General features: G+C 38.9%; 1 protein-coding gene across 1 annotated transcript in view; it reads left to right on the forward strand.

Moving 5' to 3' along the window:
- The window catches only part of LOC309551829 (scavenger receptor cysteine-rich domain-containing protein DMBT1-like), a gene marked incomplete at both ends in the record, with an annotated part of 214,327 nt that overhangs the window by 141,193 nt on the left and 49,431 nt on the right, over positions 1 to 23,703 (forward strand). The window contains 5 exons of the mRNA XM_082252526.1: positions 463 to 495; positions 2,951 to 2,980; positions 3,209 to 3,238; positions 3,322 to 3,475; positions 6,685 to 6,896. Coding sequence (XP_082108652.1) covers positions 463 to 495; positions 2,951 to 2,980; positions 3,209 to 3,238; positions 3,322 to 3,475; positions 6,685 to 6,896 — 459 coding nt within the window. The remainder of the gene's footprint in view (positions 1 to 462; positions 496 to 2,950; positions 2,981 to 3,208; positions 3,239 to 3,321; positions 3,476 to 6,684; positions 6,897 to 23,703) is intronic.

Raw genomic sequence — 23,703 nt, forward strand, 5'->3', positions numbered from 1 at the left:
ACTATGTCAGACTTTCCTGGACAACTTATGGCTTTGATACAGGCACCACTGTTCATAGCTATAAAGCGCCAGGCTCCTTCTCCACCCCCTGAACTGAAATGCTTGCTCTAATAGACACAGACATGGAGGGGAATGAAGCAGACACCATGGCTGTGTTAGATTTCGCTCCACGTGGGAGGATGCCTGCTTGGTAAGGCACTTTTGCATAGAATCCTCAAATTCAATGATTGCCTTTATGAGATAAAAAGGGGTGAATCCAGAAAAGTTTTGCCAGTGTCCAATCACCTGAAGGCAGCATCCTATAACCCAGGGTCTATGAATATATCACCTGTGCTCTGTACTTCACTCTAAGATATGGAAATTTAAAGTACAAACAAACATTTTTTCATGTTAATATCAGCATTTTTCTTGTATTGTCATATTTACACATTTCACTAACTAATCATATGTTCATTATTTTAGATTCTCAAAATGCACTTGTAAATGGTTCCACAGGTAATATGATTGCATTAATTTATTCACTAAACAAATCTGTAAAAGTAAAGCAGGACTGTGGCCCTTGCAGGGAAGAAGGAGACAAGGCAGAATGTTTTTTCTGATATTCCTGATGTCATTGCCAAGTAATAAGCAAGAGAAAAGTAAACAGGAGCAAGCGATGTCACACTAAGAAGAGATAGGTAGTAAGTTAGATATAGTGGCGGTATTTTGGTGCATTACTTTAGCTGGTCACTGTGACTAAACATTATTACTGGGCAGTGGGGGGATCAGAACCTCCACATGGGTCTACCAAATTATTGGGGGTCAATACATTTAAGCTAGCGGAGTTCTAAGAAATACATTTATTATTTAAAGCTTGAATAGGCTACTGAGTTCTCACAGGTCTGTGTATGGCTTCACAGGTTTGTATGTTACCCTGGGAAAGAAATTTTCTTTAACGCTCAACTTTTGTGAAAAAAAAAAAAAACCTGATTCAATTATGTGCTCAAATATTTATTGTGCACTATTTTTGAATGCGACTAGAGTAATGCTGGCCATACACTAGATGAAAAATCGTTCCAAAATCTGACATTTGGTCCATTCGTTCATTTTTCATCCAGTTAATGGGCACAAATAGAAAATCAGCTGAAAAATCGAAGGAACAGTATGGAGAATTTTGCTGAATGAAGAATAAATTGAAAGGTCTGCAGGTGTACGTTTTTTAAATACAATCAGTGATCACTGCTCTCACTAAACACACTGGCATCCACATACACATTATATCCTGGGTTCTGTAAAGCATCATACAGTATACAATCTGATTGCACAATCTCCTTTAGATATACCATCAACCAGGGCTTTTTTCAGCAGGAACGTGGGGGGAACGCTGTTTCAGCACCTCCTGTGCTGAATGTAATGGAAAGGGGTTCTGGGGTGTGCTGGAGAGTCTATTGATGCTGACTTCTGGAGTATTTATTGTTTCTGAAGTGTATCTATTTTTTCATGGCAGAGGCAGAGATTATTGTTGCTGAGGGGGGCTTATGTTGCTGAAAGGGATCTACTGTTGAGAGAAGGCCTATAGTTGCTGGTGGTTGGGCTTATGTTGCTAGGGGGGTAAATTGTTGATAGAAGGGACCTACTGTTGAGGGAGTGGTCTATTGTTGCTGGCTGTTGAAGTCTATTGATGTTGGGAAATCTGTTGTTGCTAAAGGGGGTCTATTGTTGTTGGAGTGCATTGTTTCTGGGGGGTCTATTGTTGCTGGGGGAATCTATTGTTGCTGGGAAGGGTCTATTGCTGCTGGGTATCTACTGTACTGCTTTTCTTGTTAACAAATATTGCTTATCACAACAAATTATACTTTGGTTCTGTAGTCTCTAAAAGGGGTGGTACAGGGAGGTGGGTAGGGGGTGGAACCAAAGGATGTTGCTCTGCATAGAGGCCGCCATCTCTCACAGGAGAATACAGACGTCCACTTTTTGGAATACTCCATGTATTGGATTAATACTCCTACCTTACTCTGTTGACCTCTAGCCATGCAAAATATTCACTGACAACAGATAATCTATCCTGGTCTATACACTCATATAAGGATCCCCTTGGACCGATTTTGGATCACTGTGGCGCTCACGGGCACATTGTCTGACAGCCACCCTTTACTTTTCTTCCTTTCCCAGTGAACTATGTATATGGGAGACTTGGCATTCCTCTTTTGGTATATTACCATTTTAATTAACAGCCCATTCTTTTCCATATGAGGACTCCCTCTGGCACAATTAGTGTTTTGAACTCTGGTTGAACCCCGAAGAAGGGTATTATACCCGAAACGCGTAGGGTCCTGTCCGGTTCTCTCCACCAGCTGTACCTAGGAGTCTTCTGTGCTAAAAATGGTCTGTTTTTGCATGCAATTTTAATTCTGATGTATATTCAGTCATTTTTTGTTTGGAATATGCATTTCTGTATAATTAGTATTTTGTTCTTTTCTGTGTACAAATAAAAATTGATTTTTTAAATACTACAGTGTATACTCTTTTCAGTGGTTTAGTGGCATTCACAGTCCCAAACAATTGGGGGTACCCTCTCTATACCTGTGTATTTAGTGGGAACAGTGATTTATTTAAAAACGTGCACTTGCAGAGGCGGGAGGCAGTGATCTTCTGAAGTAGGAGGGCAGATGATGCAGGGTGTGTGTTAATGAGGTCAGCTGGAGAAATCCTTCCTGTATCATGTCATAAGGTCTGTCCAGGAAATAACGGAGAATGTAAGGGCTGTGTAGGATAAATAGAAAGCTTTTTTATTTCTGCAAAAGAAGTACATTAATGGTATATTGGTACATAGGAGAGCTGGAATTTAGGGAAAAAAAGGTGCACCTAGCCTTCAAAACATCATGTATATTTGATATTCACATTGTTTTATGTTTGTCTATGTAAGAAAGTATTTCATGATGTTCATTAAAAATTATGTATTTTCTTACAGAACACCCAACATACGCAGGTTTGCCAACAGGTACATACATTTATTTGCATGTTTGTCTTATTTGGTATTCAGTTATTTTATGTCTGTCTCTCCATCTATCGATTAATATTCATAATAAGAATGATAAATGTATAGTTAATGTATTTTCCTAATAGATTATGCAGCATAAAATATTTATACATTTTTTATTTAAGAAAACGTTTTATCTCAGCTATTCCATCTAACAATTTGACAATGAAATATGTACTTAATTTACAGTGAATACAACATCTCCATCATGGACTACACGTATGTAGTAATTTTTTTATTTTTCGTTTATTTGGAATTTATAGAATACAATGCCTTTTGTTATCTTATTTTGTATATCACAGGGAATTACACCAGCTGTGGAGGTCGCATCACACAGTTTTCTGGGGTCATAACCAGCCCAAATTTCCCCAACAATTATTCATCTAATAGTTTATGCACATGGGAAATTGAGACAGCAAGAGGGTATCGTGTGGAATTGACTTTTACACATTTTCAGTAAGTTCATAAAAAAAAGTAGAGGAAACCTATACTGTAATAAGATACTGTATAATTGCTAGATATTTTTTAAAATGCTGATTTTATTCTGTCTAGATTTTAAAGACATTGAAGTCAAAATGCCTAATCTGTTTACATGCTGTAGGTCAGTAAGTGAGAAATTATTGGACCAAATACTCAAGATCAGACCAAACAACTATCATTTTCACAAGTCTGTCTACATAATTATTTATTCCTTACATGGTATCAGAGCAAGAGATTTGTTTATTTTTTAAAAGAAAAAGTATGGGACTACAAAAAAACAAACACATATACTAACCTATGTGGATGCAGCATCAGTGTGCTGAGAACTGAGTGATCACATGACCGCTGACCGGTCAGTTCTTGGTCTTCAATGAGCAGAGTGCAATGACTGTCAGTCACCGGCTTTCTGCTCCTCCCCTCCAGTGTTTACTGAAGTGCAGGGGATAGAAACAGCTGGTTCATGCTCTCAGCGGTGTGATGAGAGACTGAGCCAGCTGCCATTCAGGCATCTGGATGGATCTCAACATTATTGTCAGGATCCCTGCAGAGCCTGGACCAGCTCGGTGATGTCAGCCAACAACGGCCTTTAGTTCTGTCAGCAGAATCTGGGTCACAGTCACTTAGTTCTGCATCATTGTGACATGAGAAGTGTGGCCAAAAGAGCTTTGACCATACTTCTCCTTTAACCATACTTCCCCTTTCAATAACTATAGATATGAACCATTAAAACTCAAGGTAATAAAGTGCATGTGCTCAGCAGTGATACATATATGCATGAATCAGATAAATAAATAGATCCCAAAATTCTGACTTCCTGAAGAGGCACATACTGCGAAATGCATTATGGTCTAAGCCTGAACTATTGACCCGTAAACGCCCCCTACCGGTGGTGGAGCGCAGTGCGGCACGCACGCTATCGCCTCCATTGACTCCTGGACATCTCTGAAGTTATACCTGCCGGAAGACAGGATCAGCGGCGGTCTGTAATATCTAACAGCCTTTTTTTTGGTGCTAGGAAAGCACCTGAATATGTAAACACCCCATTTTTTTATTATTAGATTTTCATGTATTAAACGTTATTACACTATCCTGGGCTTCCTGTCTCCTATATCCCTCCATTGAGACTGCTGTTTAGGGATCATATACCAGTTTCTGGAGCACTATTTGCAGAGAGATAAGTGGTGTATGTTTTCCCCCGGAGCCATATGAATGCCATACCCAATATTTATGGAAAGTGGTTGATGGAGGAGGATTGAAAGTCATTCATTTACTATTCAAAGCCTGCAGGGTATGTGAGACCCACTTCTTTCTGGAGAGCACATACATATTGTTCACCATCTGCTCACTGGATCACCGGATCACTGATTGAGTACACTGGATGAATATAGCTCACCTACAATATATTTTTGTCCACCTCTACAATCACTATATGGACTTTGGTTCATGAGAGCACCTTTTAGCACTTTAATAATATCACATTTGATTTATTCACATTTGTTACTATTGAGTCATAACATTTTGACTATTAGTGTCACACATTTACACTTTAATTTAAGTTGATATTATATACTATTAGATGCGATTTGTTGCGTGATTTGTACACATTTGCACCTGCATTTTGGGATATATTTATTTATCTGATTCATGCATATATGTATCACTGCTGAGCACATGCACTTTATTACCTTGAGTTTTAATGGTTCATATCTATAGTTATTGCAAGTGTTTTTTCAATTATTCACATATCAGCTATTTTAGTATTTATATCAGCGCCCTTACACCTGTCACTCTTACACCTATTTATCAGTTTTACACTTTTAAAACCCTAGGGCAGCAGATATATTTTTTTTGTTTTTTTTTGGACCAAGTGCCTTCATTTTGGTTTTATTTTATCATACTTCTCCTTTAAGTAAATATAATATGGACAGTTTTTTACTTGTTAAAGAAAAAGAAAAGCCATCCCACACACTCACAAAGACTGCAGAAGCTACACTGGCAATCATGCGTTTAAACCTAATAAAGAATTTGAACTGGATATTTGACAAGTTAAAGTATATGTAAAGAAAAACCTTAATTTGACAGTTCTGGATTGAGTGATGAGGGTTTCTTTTTTATTCCTGTTTGTATCCCCACCGGGGAGATTCTCTGTTCTATTGCCCACCTTGCCACTACAACAAGAGGTACAGATCGTCCAATGGAAAATAAATGCTCATATGTCTGGCAATATTGGCCGGTTCAATAAAAGACATTCGGCCCGTGTGTATGGCAGCTGGTCCGATCAAAGCCAGCTTCTGTTGAAATTCCATGCTGGAGAACCAGCAGCTGACCGACTCCTGATCAGCGCTCTCAGCCATTGGCTGACCGGGGCCCTGTCAGCTTAGCGGAGGAGATTGCTGTACTAACATCGGATTGTTAGTACAGATTCTCCAGCTGGAGCTGTACAAGGTGTGTACTAGGCTTTTGATAAGAATTTATTTTACATAAGGGTAGTTTCATCTCCTTCCTGTTGAACCTCCAGGACAGAAATTGAAGTGAAACCTCCCAGTGGGACACAGGTTGTAAAACCCAACTTGATAAAGGATTGAACCCTTTCCTAATCTATCCAAAACAAGAAAAAGGTTTAGCTAGTCATACACTTAAATAAAATGTAAGTTTTCATAGTGACAGGTTTATAAACTTAGACAACAATATTTCTTTGCCAAATTTCAAATAATTTTGTCATTTAGTCTTGCCTAGTTGCCTGACTCAAGTGTATAAAGGATTGACATGGGAAATCATGCTGTGGATCTAAATTATAACACAGATAAAAACCGAATAAAAAGAAAAAGTCACACTGAGGAACGGTGCTTTCCCAGCTACTAAAAATAATATAATAAGGCAGATGTAGGGTGGCATAAAATATTTGCAGCATTTTTAGAGAAAACAATGTTGGGACTGTGCTTTTAAATTTAAAAATCTATCCACTAAATAGATTTAATATATTTATTGTTAGGACCTCTAAATCTGGTTGGAACTGATAATTCATTAAAAAAATAAATAAATAAATAAAAAAAACAGTAAAATAGCAAGTTTGACCTGCTTTATACTGGTCTCTTTATATTTATAGCAGCCTTTCGTTTTAGTTTGTTCTTTGTCTTACGTTTGTATGGGCCAGCATTCACTTCTATTCTGTGTTTTATTATTAGATTAGAAGCATCGAATAACTGTATATTTGACTGGGTGAAGGTGTATGATGGACATCGCCAAAATGCTACACTTTTAGCAACGCTTTGTTATCCTTCAAACTATACTTACTACAGATACTCCTCATCATCTAATTTCATCAGCATTGAATTTAGAAGTGATAGTTCTGTTGAAATGTCTGGATTTCGTGCTGTTTTTTCATCATTTCCAGCAGGTAACAGATTAAATATTATTAATATTTTGTGAAACAATTCGTTAACTAAAGGCTTCCAAGTGAAATAACAGCTGTGTTCTTACCTGAAAATGTAGAAAACAAATTGAGTTTTTGGTGTCAGAATGTTACGGAAACCATACCTTTTCTAAATGTGTAATACAAATGCAACTTAAAACTGATCCACTATAAAAATGAATGGAAGGACATTGTGAACATACATTTCATAATCTCAAAAGTAAACTTTACAAAAACAAAAATTCCCTGTACTGTGTATATGTATGTATGTGTAGATTATATATATATATATATATATATATATATATATATATATATATATATACACATATATATATATATATATATATATGTACTTATTTTTCCTGCAGTATTAGGTTCATTTATATACTGTGAGTAGATATAGGCTCAGATATCTATTTTGTTTTGCATTCACATTTTTATATACCGATACTTGCTCTTTATATAAAAACTTTACAAGAAGACCTCAAGAAAATCGAGAGGTGGGCAGCTAAATCGTAAATGAAGCTCAATCTAGAGCAATGTAAAGTAATGCACTTAGAAGCTAAAAATGTGAAAGCAAATTACATGCAAGAGGGAGAACCCCTGGGGGAATCGAGCAAAGAAAAGGATCTGGGGGTTCTTGTGGATCACAGACTTAGCAATAGCATGCGTTGCCAAGCTGCAGTAAGCAAGGCCAGGAGAACATGCATTAAAAATAGTATTTATTCAAGAGATAAAACTACAATTTTACCTCTATACAAAACTCTCCTTTGTCCATATCTTCAGTATGCAGTCCAGTTCTGTTCCTCTATTCATGTCCTCAGGAAGGTTGTGCTTGAGCTAGAGAGAGTCCAGAGAAGCCAACAAAGCTAAAAAGGGGCTGGAGGACCTCAGTTGTGAGGACAACTACAAACATTAAACTTATTCTCCCTGGAGTAAAGATGCTTAAGAGGGGATATGGTCACAATATACAAATTTTTAAATGATTACTATAGCGTTGAGAGGAAACTTAGTGCAGGTCTCTAAAGAAGACATGTGGCCACACAGTGAAATTGGAGGAAAAGCGGTTCAGTCTTGAACTGTGTTGAGGGTTCTTTGCTCTTAGAGTGGTACGGGTGTGGGACTCCCTTCCACAGTTGGCGGTGTCAGCGGAGAGTGTAGATATATTCAAAAAGTTTCTAGATGTGTTTCTTAGTAAAACACTATGTACAGGGATGTTAAAAATGGAAGTGTTTTACACACACTCAGATTGAACTGTAAGGGCTGGTGGCTTTATTCAACTTACCAACTATATATATTATTTTTATGGTGTCTTTTGGATTAATGGGGTTGTTTCTGGATTTAGAGTCCCACAATATGTTGGTTGCTCTACATACAGTAGTGTAAAAAAACAAAAAAAAAAAAATTTAAATCCACAGTGATTCGATGTTCTATGACTCTAAAGCACAACATCTTCAAAGGGGACAAATCCTTCTTATAAAAACTGCATCTAAGGCCTGAAAAGTATACAAATATGAGCAAAAACTGGTGTAACTCTGAACATATACTAGTAACAATTGTTCAATTTTATGATAGGCAGTTGAAAGACAGTATTGTATTTATTTTTAATAATATTAAATAGATTTCTCTTTTTATTTACTGATGTTAAGGTATGACACCTCCAGATGAAATTTTTTTTCCCTTTCTTAATATATGCAGGTTACACAACGACACCTTCAACACCTCCAGGTAATAATAATTCATATATACATACTGTAAATGGCATGCATGAATTAGTAATTTTAGATGTTAATGCCAATATATACAGTATATGGTTTTCCACGAAAGTTAAGGACAGTTTTCTTGTCATTAAAATCCATAGTTTAAAATTTGAAATTCACTGTGGATTTCTGTGCCCCGAAGCAGCTTATGTCAATAGCAGTGTTTTGTTGCATGAGACTAACTACTAGAATGATATTTTAAAGCATATTTAAGCTTAGTTTTGCACAGAAGGGTTGGTATAATTTTTATATTGGTGTCTGTGTGCTCGCTGGAGGGATTCGCCACCTATTTTCATAGTTATGTAGTCCATCTAGCTCAAGCAATTGGAGAAAAAAATAAATAAATAGAAAAATCACTATATACACAATTGTATACTTACAGTTGATCTAAAGGAAGGCAAAAAAAAATAAAACCACAACTATGAAGCTTTGAAAAAAAATAAATATTTTCTAACCCAACCCCCCCCCCCCCCACAATTCAGTGATTTTCTCTGGTGACTATTGTAACCAAGACAGCTCTCACCAGAACAGCAGATAAAAGGGAAAGCATATCAGCAAAAAACCTTTATATGCTTACCATGTTTAGGTGTCTCAATGTATAAATCTCCACAGTGTGTACAATGTCCACTTTCAGAGTTAAAATCTTTGCAATTGTCTCTTTAGACCATACACAAGGGGATGCAGGTAACCTCAAACGAGAAAACAATGTCAGTGGGGAAGTGCCCAGACTAGAAAAATGAATCACTTAATTTAGATGTAGAAATTAAAACTAAAAGAACGCAATCCTTCATCAGCCTCAAACATGATCCACTGATACCCTTGCCAGAGCTGCAGCGTGTGACACAAAACGTCTCCTCTCTCTCGCAGTGCTATGTCAACAGACTAGGGAAAGGAACCAAAACTAAAAATATACATACTGTATATACACAGTACTGTGCAAACGTTTTAGGCAAGTGTGAAAAATTGCTGTAAAAAAATGCTGTAAATTAGGAATGCTTTCAGAAATAGAAATGTCCATGGTTTATTTTTTTAATAAAAAAAAGTAAATAAACAGAGGAGAAATCCAAATCTAATCAATATTGGTGTGACTACCCTTGCCTTCAAAACAGCATCAATTCTACTGGGCAGGTAGGTTGTTCCAAACATCTTTGAGAACTGACCGCAGATCTCTTATGGATTAAAGCCCCGTACACACGCACAGATTGTTGGCCGTAAATTGTTGGCCAATGTCCGATCTGCCGATTGTAGGCTTGTTAGTATGATGCTTCTGACAACCAACTGCGAATTTTCGGCTGAAATAAATCTGGTGTGCATGCTATAAAATTTTTGTTGGCCAACAAAGAATGGCCGATTGTTCCTCAGTCAGTACAGATTTCGGCAGACAAAAATCAGATGAGCAAGACTCAGAGAAGAAAAATCACACGGAAAGTAAACCATCACATGGCATCACTTCTGAAGTTGGTGTTTGTTGGCCAACAAAAGTCCAGTGCAAGTCTAGAGCACATTTCAACCAACAAACAACACCGGACAAAAGACGGCCGATCGGTTGGCCAACAATCTGTGCATGTGTACGGGGCTTTAGGCTGGCTCAAATCCTTCTGTCTCTTCATGTAATCATAGACAGACTCAATGATATTTGAATGAGGGCTCTGTGGGGGTCAAATCATCACTTCCAGGACTCTTTGTTATCTTAAAGCCCCGCACACACGTACCGATCGTCGGCCGAACGATCAGCCCGTCTTTTGTCCAGGGCTGTCCTGTCCGCTGAAAAGTGCAAAAGACTGCACACGACTTTTGTCGGCCAACAACAGCCGACTGCAGAAGTGATGTCATGTGATGGTTGACTTTCCGTGTTTTTTTTTCTTTTCTGAACATGCCCAGTCTTGCAAATCTGCTGTCTGTCGGCCGAAATCTGTACTGACTGGCGAACAATCGGCCATTCTGGTGTTGGCCTACAAAAATTTTAATGCCTGCACGACAGATTCTGTTCGGCCGAAAATGCGCTGTCGGCTGTCAGAAGCATCATACTAACAAGCCTACAATCGGCTGATCGGTCGGCGGCCGAATATTTGCGGCCGACAATCGGTACGTGTGTACGGGGCTTTACTCTGAAGATAGTTCTAATGACATTGGCTGTATGCTTGGGGTCATTGTCTTGCTGCAGAATAAGTTTAGGGCCAATCACATGCCTCCTTGATGGTATGGTATGATAATTATCTGCCTGTATTTCTCAGCATTAAAGCACACCATGCACTATCTTCAGAGTAAAGAACAAGGAGTCCTTGAAGTGATAGTTTGACTCCCATAGGGCCCTGGTCTCAACGTCATCAAGTCTGTCTGGGATTACATGAAGAAACAGAAGGATTTGAGGCAGCCCACATCCACAGAGGATCTGTGCTTGGTTCTCCAAGATGTTTGGAGCAACCTACCTGCTGAGTTCCTTCAAAAACTGTGTGCAGGTATACGTAGAAGAATTGATGCTGTTTTGAAGGCAAGGTGTGGTCACATCTAATATTGTTTTGATTTGGACTTCTGTTCATTTATTTTTTTTTTACTCATTTTGTTAATTGATAAAAATAAACTATTAGCACTTCTATTTCTGAAAGCATTCTTAATTTACAGCACTTTATCACACATGTCTAACACTTGGCTCGCAGTTGCAGTTCATTAGCCTCAGTGTACATTGCTGTCCAGAAAAATAAAACAGGCTGGGTCACCTCCTGAATGCCTGACAGCAGCTGCTTAGCCACACCCCAGAAGTGATCCACAAATCATATAAAGATCTTCAAGGTACACAGTAATAATAATTTAAAATACTGTATGTGCTCACTGAAAACACGTGATACACGTTGCAATATATGTAAACCTAAAATATCTTGTCTTGTTTAGAAATGTACCCTATTCGACTGGTTGGTGGCTTGGACAGATGTGCTGGACGTGTGGAAATATATAATGGAATAGAGTGGGGAACAGTATGTGATGACATATGGAACATCGATAATGCTCATGTTGTATGTCGACAGTTGAAATGTGGGTCTGGCGTTGCAGCTCTAATTAATGCTCATTTTGGACCGGGTAATGGGAGTATTCATCTTGATGATGTGCGTTGTGTTGGAAATGAGCAATACCTTTACCAATGTAATCATCGTGGATGGGGCTCCCATAACTGTGGACACTATGAAGATGCAAGTGTCATCTGCTCAGGTATATGATTGTTGCTCCTATAACACCACATGTACAGCATATAAAGCAGTGTCTTTTTATTGCAAGATGTACAGTAAAATTGCATTTCTCTATGTAAAATACATGGAAAGTGCAAGAGTTTGAACATAGCTGAACGTGAATGATGACTAGGAATGAGGTTCAGATTTGACTTATTTGTTATTGCTTTTTTTTATTAATATGATTATATTATATATATATATATATATATATATATATATATATATATATATATATATATATATATATATATATATATTTATTACACAGACAGGTCAGGACTGTAACTTGATTCTTCAGATGCAGAGCAGGCAGTGGAGATCACCCAGACTCCAGTATAAAGAAAACCAGAAAAAATCCAATCTGCAGCACCTTGTTTATTTATTAAGAGAGTAAAAACTCATCACGGAGACATCAAAATAACAAAAATAACAATGTTTTGAATCTATTAAGATCATCAGGTAGGGCAAGCATGAAAATCAGGTTCTGATCACATTCATTATATAGCAACTTTTCTCATCAACTGGAAATTAGCATCACCTATGTAGCGCCACCCCCGCAGGAGCTGCTTAAGTAAAACGGGTTCCGCACTCAGCCTCTCAACCCTAAGAACAATCTCCGACCCTCTGGCACACCTGGCAATAGTGTAAGTAGAAAGACCAATGAAAACACGCACGTTATGATAAAACACAGAAATGTCTTTACTATAAAGTGTAAAAATAACAGACAGCAACAGTGTATTCTTGAATGAATTTGCTGAAGAACAATCACTGATATTAAAAGTAATAAAACTTGATGTATTATATCAGGCTGCTTCTAGGGGATTCCACAACAATAAATTACCCCCAGAAGCAGAGGCAAGCACTTAAACAACAATGAACCACAATATAATAACCCTGCACAAGCTTGGTTTCCTCTACCTAAATTGGCGCTATGAGTCCAGGCAGCAGGAGAGCAGAAGAATGACTTTCTTCTATGTCAGACTTCTCTCTTCTATCCCCTGACACCACAGGCCCAACTGCAAACACTGTAACTAATTCAGTGCTTAGTGGCTTAACTCCCAAGTCAGACTACCGTGCACACACACTACATATGCAGAGCCCTGAGTATGTGTGTGCGCGTGCCCGTATGGCACCAGTAACTTCAGTCCCTTGGAAGAAGGTTGAGGCCTTGTATCTTCAGATAGCCACTTTAGTTGGTGCACTTAGAACTCCTGCTTGGCAAAGTGTAACTGTGGTATGCTGACAGTATCCTGATAGCAAGGCAGACACTGTGACTGCTTAACAGGGCTTCAAAAGGACCCAGGTTCTGGCAAGTGAGGACAAAGTGAAGTAACTCTGTCTGTGTGCAGTGTCCTTGTTTCCTGCAGATGGGCAAGCCATTGGCGCTCTCACCAATCCTGCGGTCAAGGCCCAAATGAACGTCCTGGAATAGGCAGGCTCTTCTGGTAACCCGACTAGTCACCTTGCACTGGAATGCTTCACAGCCGTCGGTGCAGGTACGCCAGGATATGCATCTGGGATCCCCCTCTCTCAGGCTGGATGTCCGCAACTGGCCGTGGATGCCTAAAACAAGGCGGTGGACTGACCCGGGTGGCAACACCTCTCCCCTGGGTCCAGTCTCTTCTCCTGCCTCTTGGTAACTGAATTCTCCTCAGCAGACAAAATGGGTGTCCTTCATTCCTTTCTTGCCAGAGAATGCTGGTGTGTGTAGTCCTGTCCCCAGTGGTTAGAATGGAGCCACCTGTGTTGGGAACTACATGTCCCAGAGTTCTTTGCAGTTCTTCAGTCCTCCCTGGATTGGCTAGCTTTCTGCAAATGAGAAACAGGGGAGGGTACTGAGTGTCTGGGAATTCCTCTCACTCACTGCAGAGTGAGAGGAGGAGAGGGAGGGGGGAAATTCCCACGCAGCTGCTGGTAGGCACTCTGTATCTTCAGTGAGAACCTCGGTCAGCTTGGCATGGCCGGGAGTGATGTGCAGCACCCGCCACACCTAAACAATTTTCACTCAAAAGCAAAATAGAAATGAATATTAAAGCTAGTATTCAGAAGATACACAATTTAACAGTGTTTCTGGCTATCCATATAAACACCGAAAAAAAATCCCCTTTGTGTTGGGGGGGGGGTTGTTCCCAGAGCGATACAATGACCCATATATGGTGGGAATGCCCAAAGATAGTGGAATATTGGCAAAAGATTTGGCAGCTAATGAAAGATATAGTAGGAGTTGAGATCAAAGACGATCCATGGGTGTGTTTATTCCATAATGTAAAAGAATCAATTAAACAATATAGAAAGACATTGATCCCCCAGTCTGCTAGTGGCAGCTAAAGGAGCAACACCAAAGAAATGGCAGGAACCTGAGGCCCCAACAATCAAAGAGTGGTTTAGGAGAGAGGAATTCATACAAGAAATTGAATACTTAAGTCATAAAGATAAAGAGGGATTAGATAGACATGAAAAAATCTGGGGGACTTGGAGAGAGTTAAAAAAAAAATAGAAGTTATATTGAGGAAATGATGGAAGGCTGAGGAGAAGTAATTAGGTAAAGGCAACAAAGACTAATGGCAACAGGGGTGGGATATGGGGGGGGGGGGGGGGAGAGAGATGGTGAGCATGAGAGGGGATTGATTGAAATGGTGTTTGCATCTTCTATAATTTTCTCTTTTTCTATTAGTATACAAGGAGAGATGATGTACATCTATGAAGATGATGTAGTTGCTAGAAATAAATAAATAAAAAAATTAAAATGACATAATTTAACAAAATTAAATTAGAAACATAATTTACCTGAAACTAAACAAATTTTTTTCATTCTGCTCGTCTAAGCCTAGGTTCACACTAGATGCTGTGCGAATTCACAGCGAATTCCGCATCGCATCTAAATCGCAAACCTGTTCATGCGAATTGATTGTGTTTGTTAAGTTAATGACACCCCGCAATCAGTTTGCAAAAAACACAGCCAAATTTACAGAATCAGATTGCATAGGTGTAAACACCCATGCGATCCAATTCTGGTGCGGACAAAAAAGGGTCCTGCACCAGTTTGGTGCAAATGCAGTGTGATTAAAGCCATCCAAATCCATGGCTCCAGTTGCACCCCAGAGACACAGCATGTAATTTGCACAGGAATGAGCTGCGATTCCTGTGCGAATTACACGCAGTGTCTGCACCGCAGCAGTGAATCAAGGCCAAATGTGATCATCTTGATATCCTACCAGCCCATTTAACATTTTAATCTGTGTGCCCAGAGGTGCCTGTGGTCTATTAGGACCCTAGGCACACCCTGACTGCTATCCTCATAGTGTAACACAGGATCCAGAAAACCTTACAAATTTTGCAGTTGGGGTCCAGCTGTGGAAAAATTGCATGGTACTGTATTTTCTGGCGTATGAGACTACTTTTGAACCTCAAAAAAATCCCCCAAACATGGGGGGTCGTCTTATACGCCGAGTATAATATCTCCAAGGTAACCTAAGTATAAGGATTACTGGTAGATGTAATCTCTCAAAACGCTGGCTGTGTGGGAATCCTGTACTGGTATACCCAGGATTCCCGCACAGCCAGCGTCTTGAGATTACATCTACTGGTAATACTTAGGGTATCTTGGAGATATTATGAGACATTACATGTATTACAGTACTAGGGTACCTTGGAGATCTATGAGAAATAGGTGGTATTGCCTTGCTTCGGAAGGGGGGTAGTCTTATATGGCGAGTATAACCCAAAACCTATGTTTTAACTTGAAAATTAGGGGGGTCGTCTTATACGCCCAGTCGTCTTATACGCTGGAAAATACGGTACTTTACCAGTGCCAGAGCATCAGAATACGCTGCAAACCTAAAGCTGGAACACAGGAATTGATATACTTTTATTTCATTTGAAATAATACACTTCCTTCCTCTTATACTGCAGCCTAGCCAAGATGCTTACATACTTGCAAGCCACTGTACAATATTTCTACACATTGTATATATATATATACGCACACACACATTTTTTTTTTTTTGCATTGATACATGTCCCCCATGGCAGTATCCAGTTCCCTTTGCACTTTTTTTTTTTTACAATCGCTTTCCTATTAGCCCTAAAAATGGCCAGAATTCATTATCAAGAGTCATCACAATCTGGTAAGTCAACCCAAACTGGTGGAAATTCGCCAGGATTCAACAAGTAAAAATGACATACAGCAAAATCAGTTTAACATACCTTAACTAAAATTTACCTGGTTTAGCTTTTGAAATAAAATATTTTCCACTACAAAAATGCACTAATTGTTTTGTAAAGGAAGCTGTTTTTTTTTTCTTTTCATGAGACTTAAAGGGTCTGATATGTATTTTGAGGCGGACTATATGCATTTTTTTTATTCTTGCTGTAGGATGTGCTACAACAAAATTGGAATTTACAAAGAAAAACAAATACGTTTAAAAAACCAGCATATGACATTCTTTGCTAGCTTCTTAAAAAAAAAAAAATAAAGAAACAGTACACAAAGCCCTCCAAAGGCCCCTTAATATACATAGCAGATACAGAGCCACAGATAGCCATACTTTATTTAAATAATAGAAAAACACTTTCAAGACATTAATTCTTGCATTATTTTTAATTGCTAATTTATTTATATTATTTTGTTCTTTCCAGATCAATGATGGCTAAAAGTCACAGTGTTCATTTAATACACGACAATGTAATGTCCATTGCCAGACCTCACAATAGACAATATTTTCTGCTAGTGGCTGTATAGTATCAACACAGATCATGAAGGTGACAGTTAAGACCCATACACACGGGCCAAATATATGCCAAAATCAGCCATTACAGTAGAAACCGGCTGACTTTCGGCCCATGTGTACAGCTGCTTGTCTGACAGAAGCCAATCTCAGGACCGACTTTTTAGAACAAGCATCCTGGAAAACCAGCAACCAATTGGCATCTGATCAGCACATGCAGCCAATTGCTGTGAGCGATGACCGGTGTGTTTTGGCGGGAGGGGGGGGCATTCTCTGTCAGAACACAATAGCACAGGTGGGGAGATTGCTGTACTAACAATCCATAGTTAGTACGGCAACCTCTCAGTTTTTTTTTTTTTTTTTGTTTAGCCCGCTGGGTTGAACGAAAAAAAAAAAAATTAACATGTGCACCAGGCTTTACTTTTACCAGGGAAGGAGAGGCATCTATCGAACTTTTCAGAGATATATTTTAAACAAACTATTACATATGAAGTTTGATGATTTTTTTGTCTCCAAAGTGTATTTATAGATATGCTAAATGTTCTCAGGAAATGTAGGTTTAGTTTGAAATATACAGCTAGTGTTGGGATCAGGTATCAGCAAATGTTAAAATTGCTTATTTCTTTGAGATATGATCATCCCCTCTTCTCCATAGAAAGGGGGACAACACATTTCTGTATATGCATTATGGGAAAATATTTCAGAGAGAAATGCCACAGCTGGTTTGGAGATAATTTTGAATTCAGACGGATATTTTTCTGCCAGTATCAAGGCCATGTCAGCTTTTGGCCACACACCCTTGAAAGCAGGTCTTTTGCATTAAATTAGGGTATGAGGTTGGATAATAGTAAAAATATTACAAAGCTAGCTGACTTCATCATTTTCATTCTAGGTTGCAAAGCATGATCTTTTTTGCTTAGAAATCAGTGGTAATCTGGAGCCACCTTTCACAGAAGAAGTATTGGGCAAAATAAGCTTTATCCAAAGTGTATAATATTTTATTATATCGTGCAGGACATACAGCACTGCTTGCTGCTACCTTCAGGTGATTGGACATGCCAGCTGCGTGTATCCCTATCACCCTACTTCACTCTGTTAGACCTCAGTTTTTTCAGTGTCCTTAGGTGATGGACCTCTTCTCCCCTACAAAGAAATCCTTCTATGCCTTATTAGTTATTATTTTATTTTAGATTAATCGATCAACTCCTCACTGTCTTTTACTAAAGCAATAGAAGCAGTGTATACTGATTGCTGCCATCTCAGTAAAACCTTGGGAGCCATACCCACCAGACCAGGAATACCCTCACTTATAGCAATGGCAGAGACCAGGTGCAAGGGAACCATGCCAGATAAATATACACTCTGCCGAAAGCCTGCAAGAAACTCAAACCACTCAGAGTGACAATGCTTCTGGAGCAGTATTCTATTTTAACACTGGTCTCTGCATCCAGTTCTAGGCATATCTCAGGTACGCAAGAAGTGGCCTACCTGACCAAGGAAAACTTTCTGCAACTATGTCAGACTTTCCTGGACAACTTATGGCTTTGATACAGGCACCACTGTTCATAGCTCAAAAGCGCCAGGCTCCTTCTCCACCCCCTCTGTCCCCACTGGAGTTGGAAACTGAAATGCTTGCTCTAATAGACACAGACATGGAGGGGAATGAAGCAGACACCATGGCTGTGTTAGATTTCTCTCCACAAGGGAGGATGCCTGCTTGGTAAGGCACTTTTGCATAGAATCCTCAAAGATAATGATTGCCTTTATGAGATAAAAAGGGGCGAATCCAGAAAAGTTTTGCCAGTGTCCAATCACCTGAAGGCAGCATCCTATAACCCAGGGTCTATGAATATACCACCTGTGTCTTGTAATTCGCTCCAAGATATGGAACTTCGAAGTATGTAAAAAAAAAAAAAAAAAATGTCATGTTAGTATCAGCATTTTTCTTGTATTGTCATATTCACCCATTTCACTAACTAATCATATGTTTATTATTTTAGATTCTCAAAATGCCCTTGTAAATGGTTCCACAGGTAATATGATTGCATTTATTCATTAACTATACAAATCTGTAAAAGTAAAGCAGGACTGTGGCCCTTGCAGGAAAGAAGGAGACAAGGCAGAACGTTTTTTTTTTTCTGATATTCCAGATGTCATTGCCAAGTAATAAGCAAGAGAAAAGTGAGCAGGAGCAAGCGATGTCACACTAAGAAGAGATAGGTAGTAAGTTAGATATAGTGGCGGTATTTTGGTGCATTACTTCAGCTGGTCACTGTGACTAAACATTATTACTGGGCAGTGGGGGGATCAGAACCTCCACATGGGTCTACCAAATTATTGGGGGGTCAATACATTTAAGCTAGCGGAGTTCTAAGAAATACATTCATTATTTGAAGCTTCTATAGGCTACTGAGTTCTCACAGGTCTGTATGATACCCTGGGAAGAAATTTTCTTTAATGCTGAACTTTTGTGTAACAAAAAAAGATTCAATTATGTGCTCAAATATTTATTTTGCTCTATTTTTGAATGCAACTAGAGTATTGCTGGCCCTACACTAGCCGAAAAATCGTTTCAAAATCTGTCACTTGGTCCGTTCATTTGTTTTTTCGTCCAATTAATAGGCACAAATAGTAAATCAGGTTTAACTTTTCAGAGTTGAAAAAAAAAATGAAGAAACAGTTTGGAAAATTCTGCTGAATGAACAATAAATTGAAAGGTAAACGTGTTCTCGCCCGAACTTTTGCACTAGGTATATGTGACAAAATGAAAGAAAAACTGATTCATTTATGTCCATTGAATGATTTATCAATCAAAATTCGGTCATTACATGATGGCACGACCAAGTGTTCGTTTTTCGAAAATTAGTTTAAACGATTTTTCATATAGTCTATGGCCAGCATAAGTACCTGAATATGTTGATGAATATGAATGCTCAGAATATAAAGGAGGGCCAGCACAAGCAGCCAATCAGGACCTGCGGCATGCACATATGTAAAAGTGAACACATTAACAGGAGGAGAAAGAACAGAGAAAAAGGAGATGGTGTAATCTACTGTATGTGGTGCTGCCGCTTCTTCATTTCTAGTCAGCAAACTGTGGCTATATTTTGGCTCAGTGTTTATATCTAAGCTGTGCTGCAGAAGTAAAGGTTGATGATCTGGCTGTGTTCCCTGGGAAGGGATCAAGAAAACTGGCTGCACAAAATTGCAAGTCATTTGGCAGATAAAACAATTTTCAAATATGTATTTCAGATTTGTATTTAGTTGTTTGCCTCCACGTCCTGCTTCATGGCTATAGTTAAAGTGACACTGTCATTAGAAATAAATAGAAACAGCTATACCTGTAAAAGGAGAGACTGAATACTTATCTTTTCCACCGCTCATGCAGCTAATAATCTGCTTCATTCAAGAGAAACTCAATGTGATAGTCGGCTCAATTACCAACAAACCTGTCAATTTTCCTGATTCCCCAAATACTTACTGGTATTCTACTGACCCCTATTTTTTCAGTTATAGGGATTTTAGATTTATTTGTATGGCATGAAAGGGTCATTTTAAACGTTAAAATGCATACAACAGTTACCAGGGAATGACTAAAATAACTTTTTGTAAACACCATAAAAGAGCCAGAATGCCTCTAATTTCTAGATAACCACATAAGGAATTAGTCACATTAACACACACGCTGCACCATCTACCCTCCTACTCCAGGAGATCACTACCTCCCACCTCTGCAGGTGCACGTTTTTTAAATGCAATCATTGACACTGCTCTCACTAAACACACTGGCATCCACATACACATTATATCCTGGGTTCTGTAAAGCTCACCATACAGTATACAATCTGATTGCACAATCTCCTGTAGATATACCATCAACCAGGGCTTTTTTCAGCAGGAACGTGGGGGAACGCTGTTCCGGCACCTCCCGTGCTGAATGTAATGGAAAGGGGTTCTGGGGTGTGCTGGAGAGTCTATTGATGCTGACTTCTGGGGGATTTATTGTTTCTGAAGTGTATCTATTTTTGCATGGCAGAGGCAGAGATTATTGTTGCTGAGGGGGACTTATGTTGCTGGTGGGGCCAGTTGTTGCTGAAAGGGATCTACTGTTGAGAGAAGGCCTATAGTTGCTGGTGGTTGGGCTTATGTTGCTAGGGGTCAATTGTTGATAGAAGGGACCTACTGTTGAGGGAGTGGTCTATTGTTGCTGGCTGTTGAAGTCTATTGATGCTGGGAAATCTGTTGTTGCTAAAGGGGGTCTATTGTTGTTGGAGTCAATTTTTTCTGGGGGGTCTATTGTTGCTGGGGGAATCTATTGCTGCTGGGAAGGGTCTATTGCTGCTGGGTATCTACTGTACTGCTTTTCTTGTTATTAACAAATATTACTTATCACCACAAAATTATACTTCTGTAGTCTCTAAAAGGGGTGGTACAGGGAGGTGGGTAGGGGGTGGAACCAAAGGATGTTGCTCAGAGGTGGGTAAGAAGTGACTCAGAAGGGGGAGTTCCTGCACCTATTCTCTTAGAAAAAAAAAGCCCTTCCATCAACTATGTAATGCAAGGGACTGCCTCATTGGTTACAGAGAGATTGGATAGATGGTATGTCCTCCTATTATATAGTTGTAGTAAATCTAAAGGAGATCATACAGAGATTGTACAATCTGATTGTATAATGTATGGCCACCTTTATATATCTAAAATTAACTACTTGCACTTTTGGTGCCATTAATTGTTAACGGCATACCAACCACAGAAGCAAATGCATTTTGCCACGTTAAAAGAGAGTAACAAGCGCAGCAAAATGCACAGTAAAAAACCTGCAGCCCACAGCATGCCAAAGTTTCCCATGAGCTATTTTGCCACGTGTAGTGCAGTCTATTGGAATCAACAGGCTGCCCTATTCGTGTCACAGGAGAAGCAAGCCAAAACCATGCACTCTCACTACGCTAGATGTGAATGGGGCCTGAAGGTGAAATTGGAGAAGAACACTGAGGCTCCATTAACATCTGTGCATTTTTGTATGCATGGCAAACTGCACAGAAAAAGCATGCTTTGTTGTGTGTTTCAGAATCACACTGCAAACAGACCGAAAAGCTCAGTAAAAAAAACATACCACATTCCGCTCTATAAAAGAGTTCCTGGTGCTTCTTTGGGGCAATTGTTGAATAGGATGCCCTATGTGTGATGAGCGAAAATGCTCTAAAACGCCCCGAAAAAGGTGCATGCAGGAGTGTGAGTTTCCGCTATGCAGAGATGTGAATGGGGCTTGACAGCTAAAGCCCCGTACACACGATCAGATTATCGAACGATCTGTTGTCCGTTTTTTGTTGCATGCTAGTCTGATGTGGAAAGTGAAGAGGTTATTTTCAAACGAATTTTCCCGTACAACAGAATTCTACTTCAGAAGTGATGTCATGTGTTGGATTGTTTTGTATGTGTTCTTTTGTCTCTGAGCATGCCTAGTCTTGCTCTTAAGATTTTTTTCTGTCAAAATCTGTACTAATGAGACAAAAATCGGACGTTGTATTACGGACAACAAAAATTATATAGCCTGCACATCAGGGTTTTGTCAGCCGAAAAGTTGGATTTGGCTGTCGAAAGCACCATACTAACAATCCAAAAATCAGCACGTCGGACGAATTTTCCGCACAGATTTTTTTATCGTGTGTACGGGCCTTAAGTGTTTCTATTCACTCCCTCCTTTGTACTTGTACAAGGCTGGCCATACCCATTGCAGTCTGATTGTATAATCTCTGTACAATTCCCTATATATTTATTAGAACTATGTAATAGGAGGACCCACCTATCTATCCATTCAATCTGTATCCAATCAGACAGGCCCTTACACTACATAGTTGATGGTTGATCTAAAAGGGATTGTACAATCAGATTGCATAGTGTATGGTGGGCTTTACAAAACTCAGGACCCACATTAACTGTTTTCAATACTAAAGCTCCACCCACATAGACTGTTATCTGATCACTCAGCTCCTGCATACTCTGCCAAATAAACGATCATTGCAAGATGAAAGTAAGGCTGGCCATATATTATAAAAATTGTATGTTCAATTTTCCTTTAGATTTACCAAAACCTTATATGAGGTCAAACCTAAACACGTTCCATTTTGAATGCAATCAGGCAGGCCCCTGCACTACATAGGTGAGGGTAAATGTAAAGGAAATAACTAAAAATATTATATAATGTATGGCCAGCTTGGGGTAAAAAGAAAATTGATTCCTGTATATTAAGTGGGAACAGTGATTTATTTAAAAACGTGCACCTGCAGAGGTGGGAGGCAGTGATCTCCTGAAGTAGGAGGGCAGATGATGCAGTTTGTGTGTCAGCTGGAGAAATCCTTACTGTGTCATGTCATAAGGTCGGTCAAGGGAAAAATGGAGAAGGTAAGGGCTGTGTAGGATAAAAAGAAAGCTTTTTTATTTCTGCAAAAGAAGTACATTCATGGTATATTGGTACATAGGAGAGCTGGAATTTAAGGGAAAAAAAGGTGAACCTAGCCTTCAAAACATCATGTATATTTGATATTCACATTGTTTTATGTTTGTCTATGTAAGAAAGTATTTCATGATGTTCATTAAAAATATGTATTTTCTTACAGAACATCCAACATACCCAGGTTTGCCAGCAGGTACATACATTTATTTGCATGTTTGTCTTATTTGGTATTCAGTTATTTTATGTCTGTCTCTCCATCTATCGATTAATATTCATAATAAGAATGATAAATGTATAGTTAATGTATTTTCCTAATAGATTATGCAGTATAAAATATTAATACATTTTTTATTTAAGAACACGTTTTATCTCAGCCATTCCATCTAACAATTTGACAATGAAATATGTACTTAATTTACAGTGAATACAACATCTCCATCATGGACTACACGTATGTAGTAATTTTTGAATTTTTTTATTTTTCGTTTATTGGGATTTATAGAATACAATGCCTTTTGGTATCTTATTTTGTATATCACAGGGAATTACACCAGCTGTGGAGGTCGCATCACACAGTTTTCTGGGGTCATAACCAGCCCAAATTTCCCCAACAATTATTCATCT

Source organism: Pelophylax lessonae (genome assembly GCF_965119305.1).
Source record: "Pelophylax lessonae genome assembly, chromosome: 3".
NCBI classification, from domain to species: domain Eukaryota; kingdom Metazoa; phylum Chordata; class Amphibia; order Anura; family Ranidae; genus Pelophylax; species Pelophylax lessonae.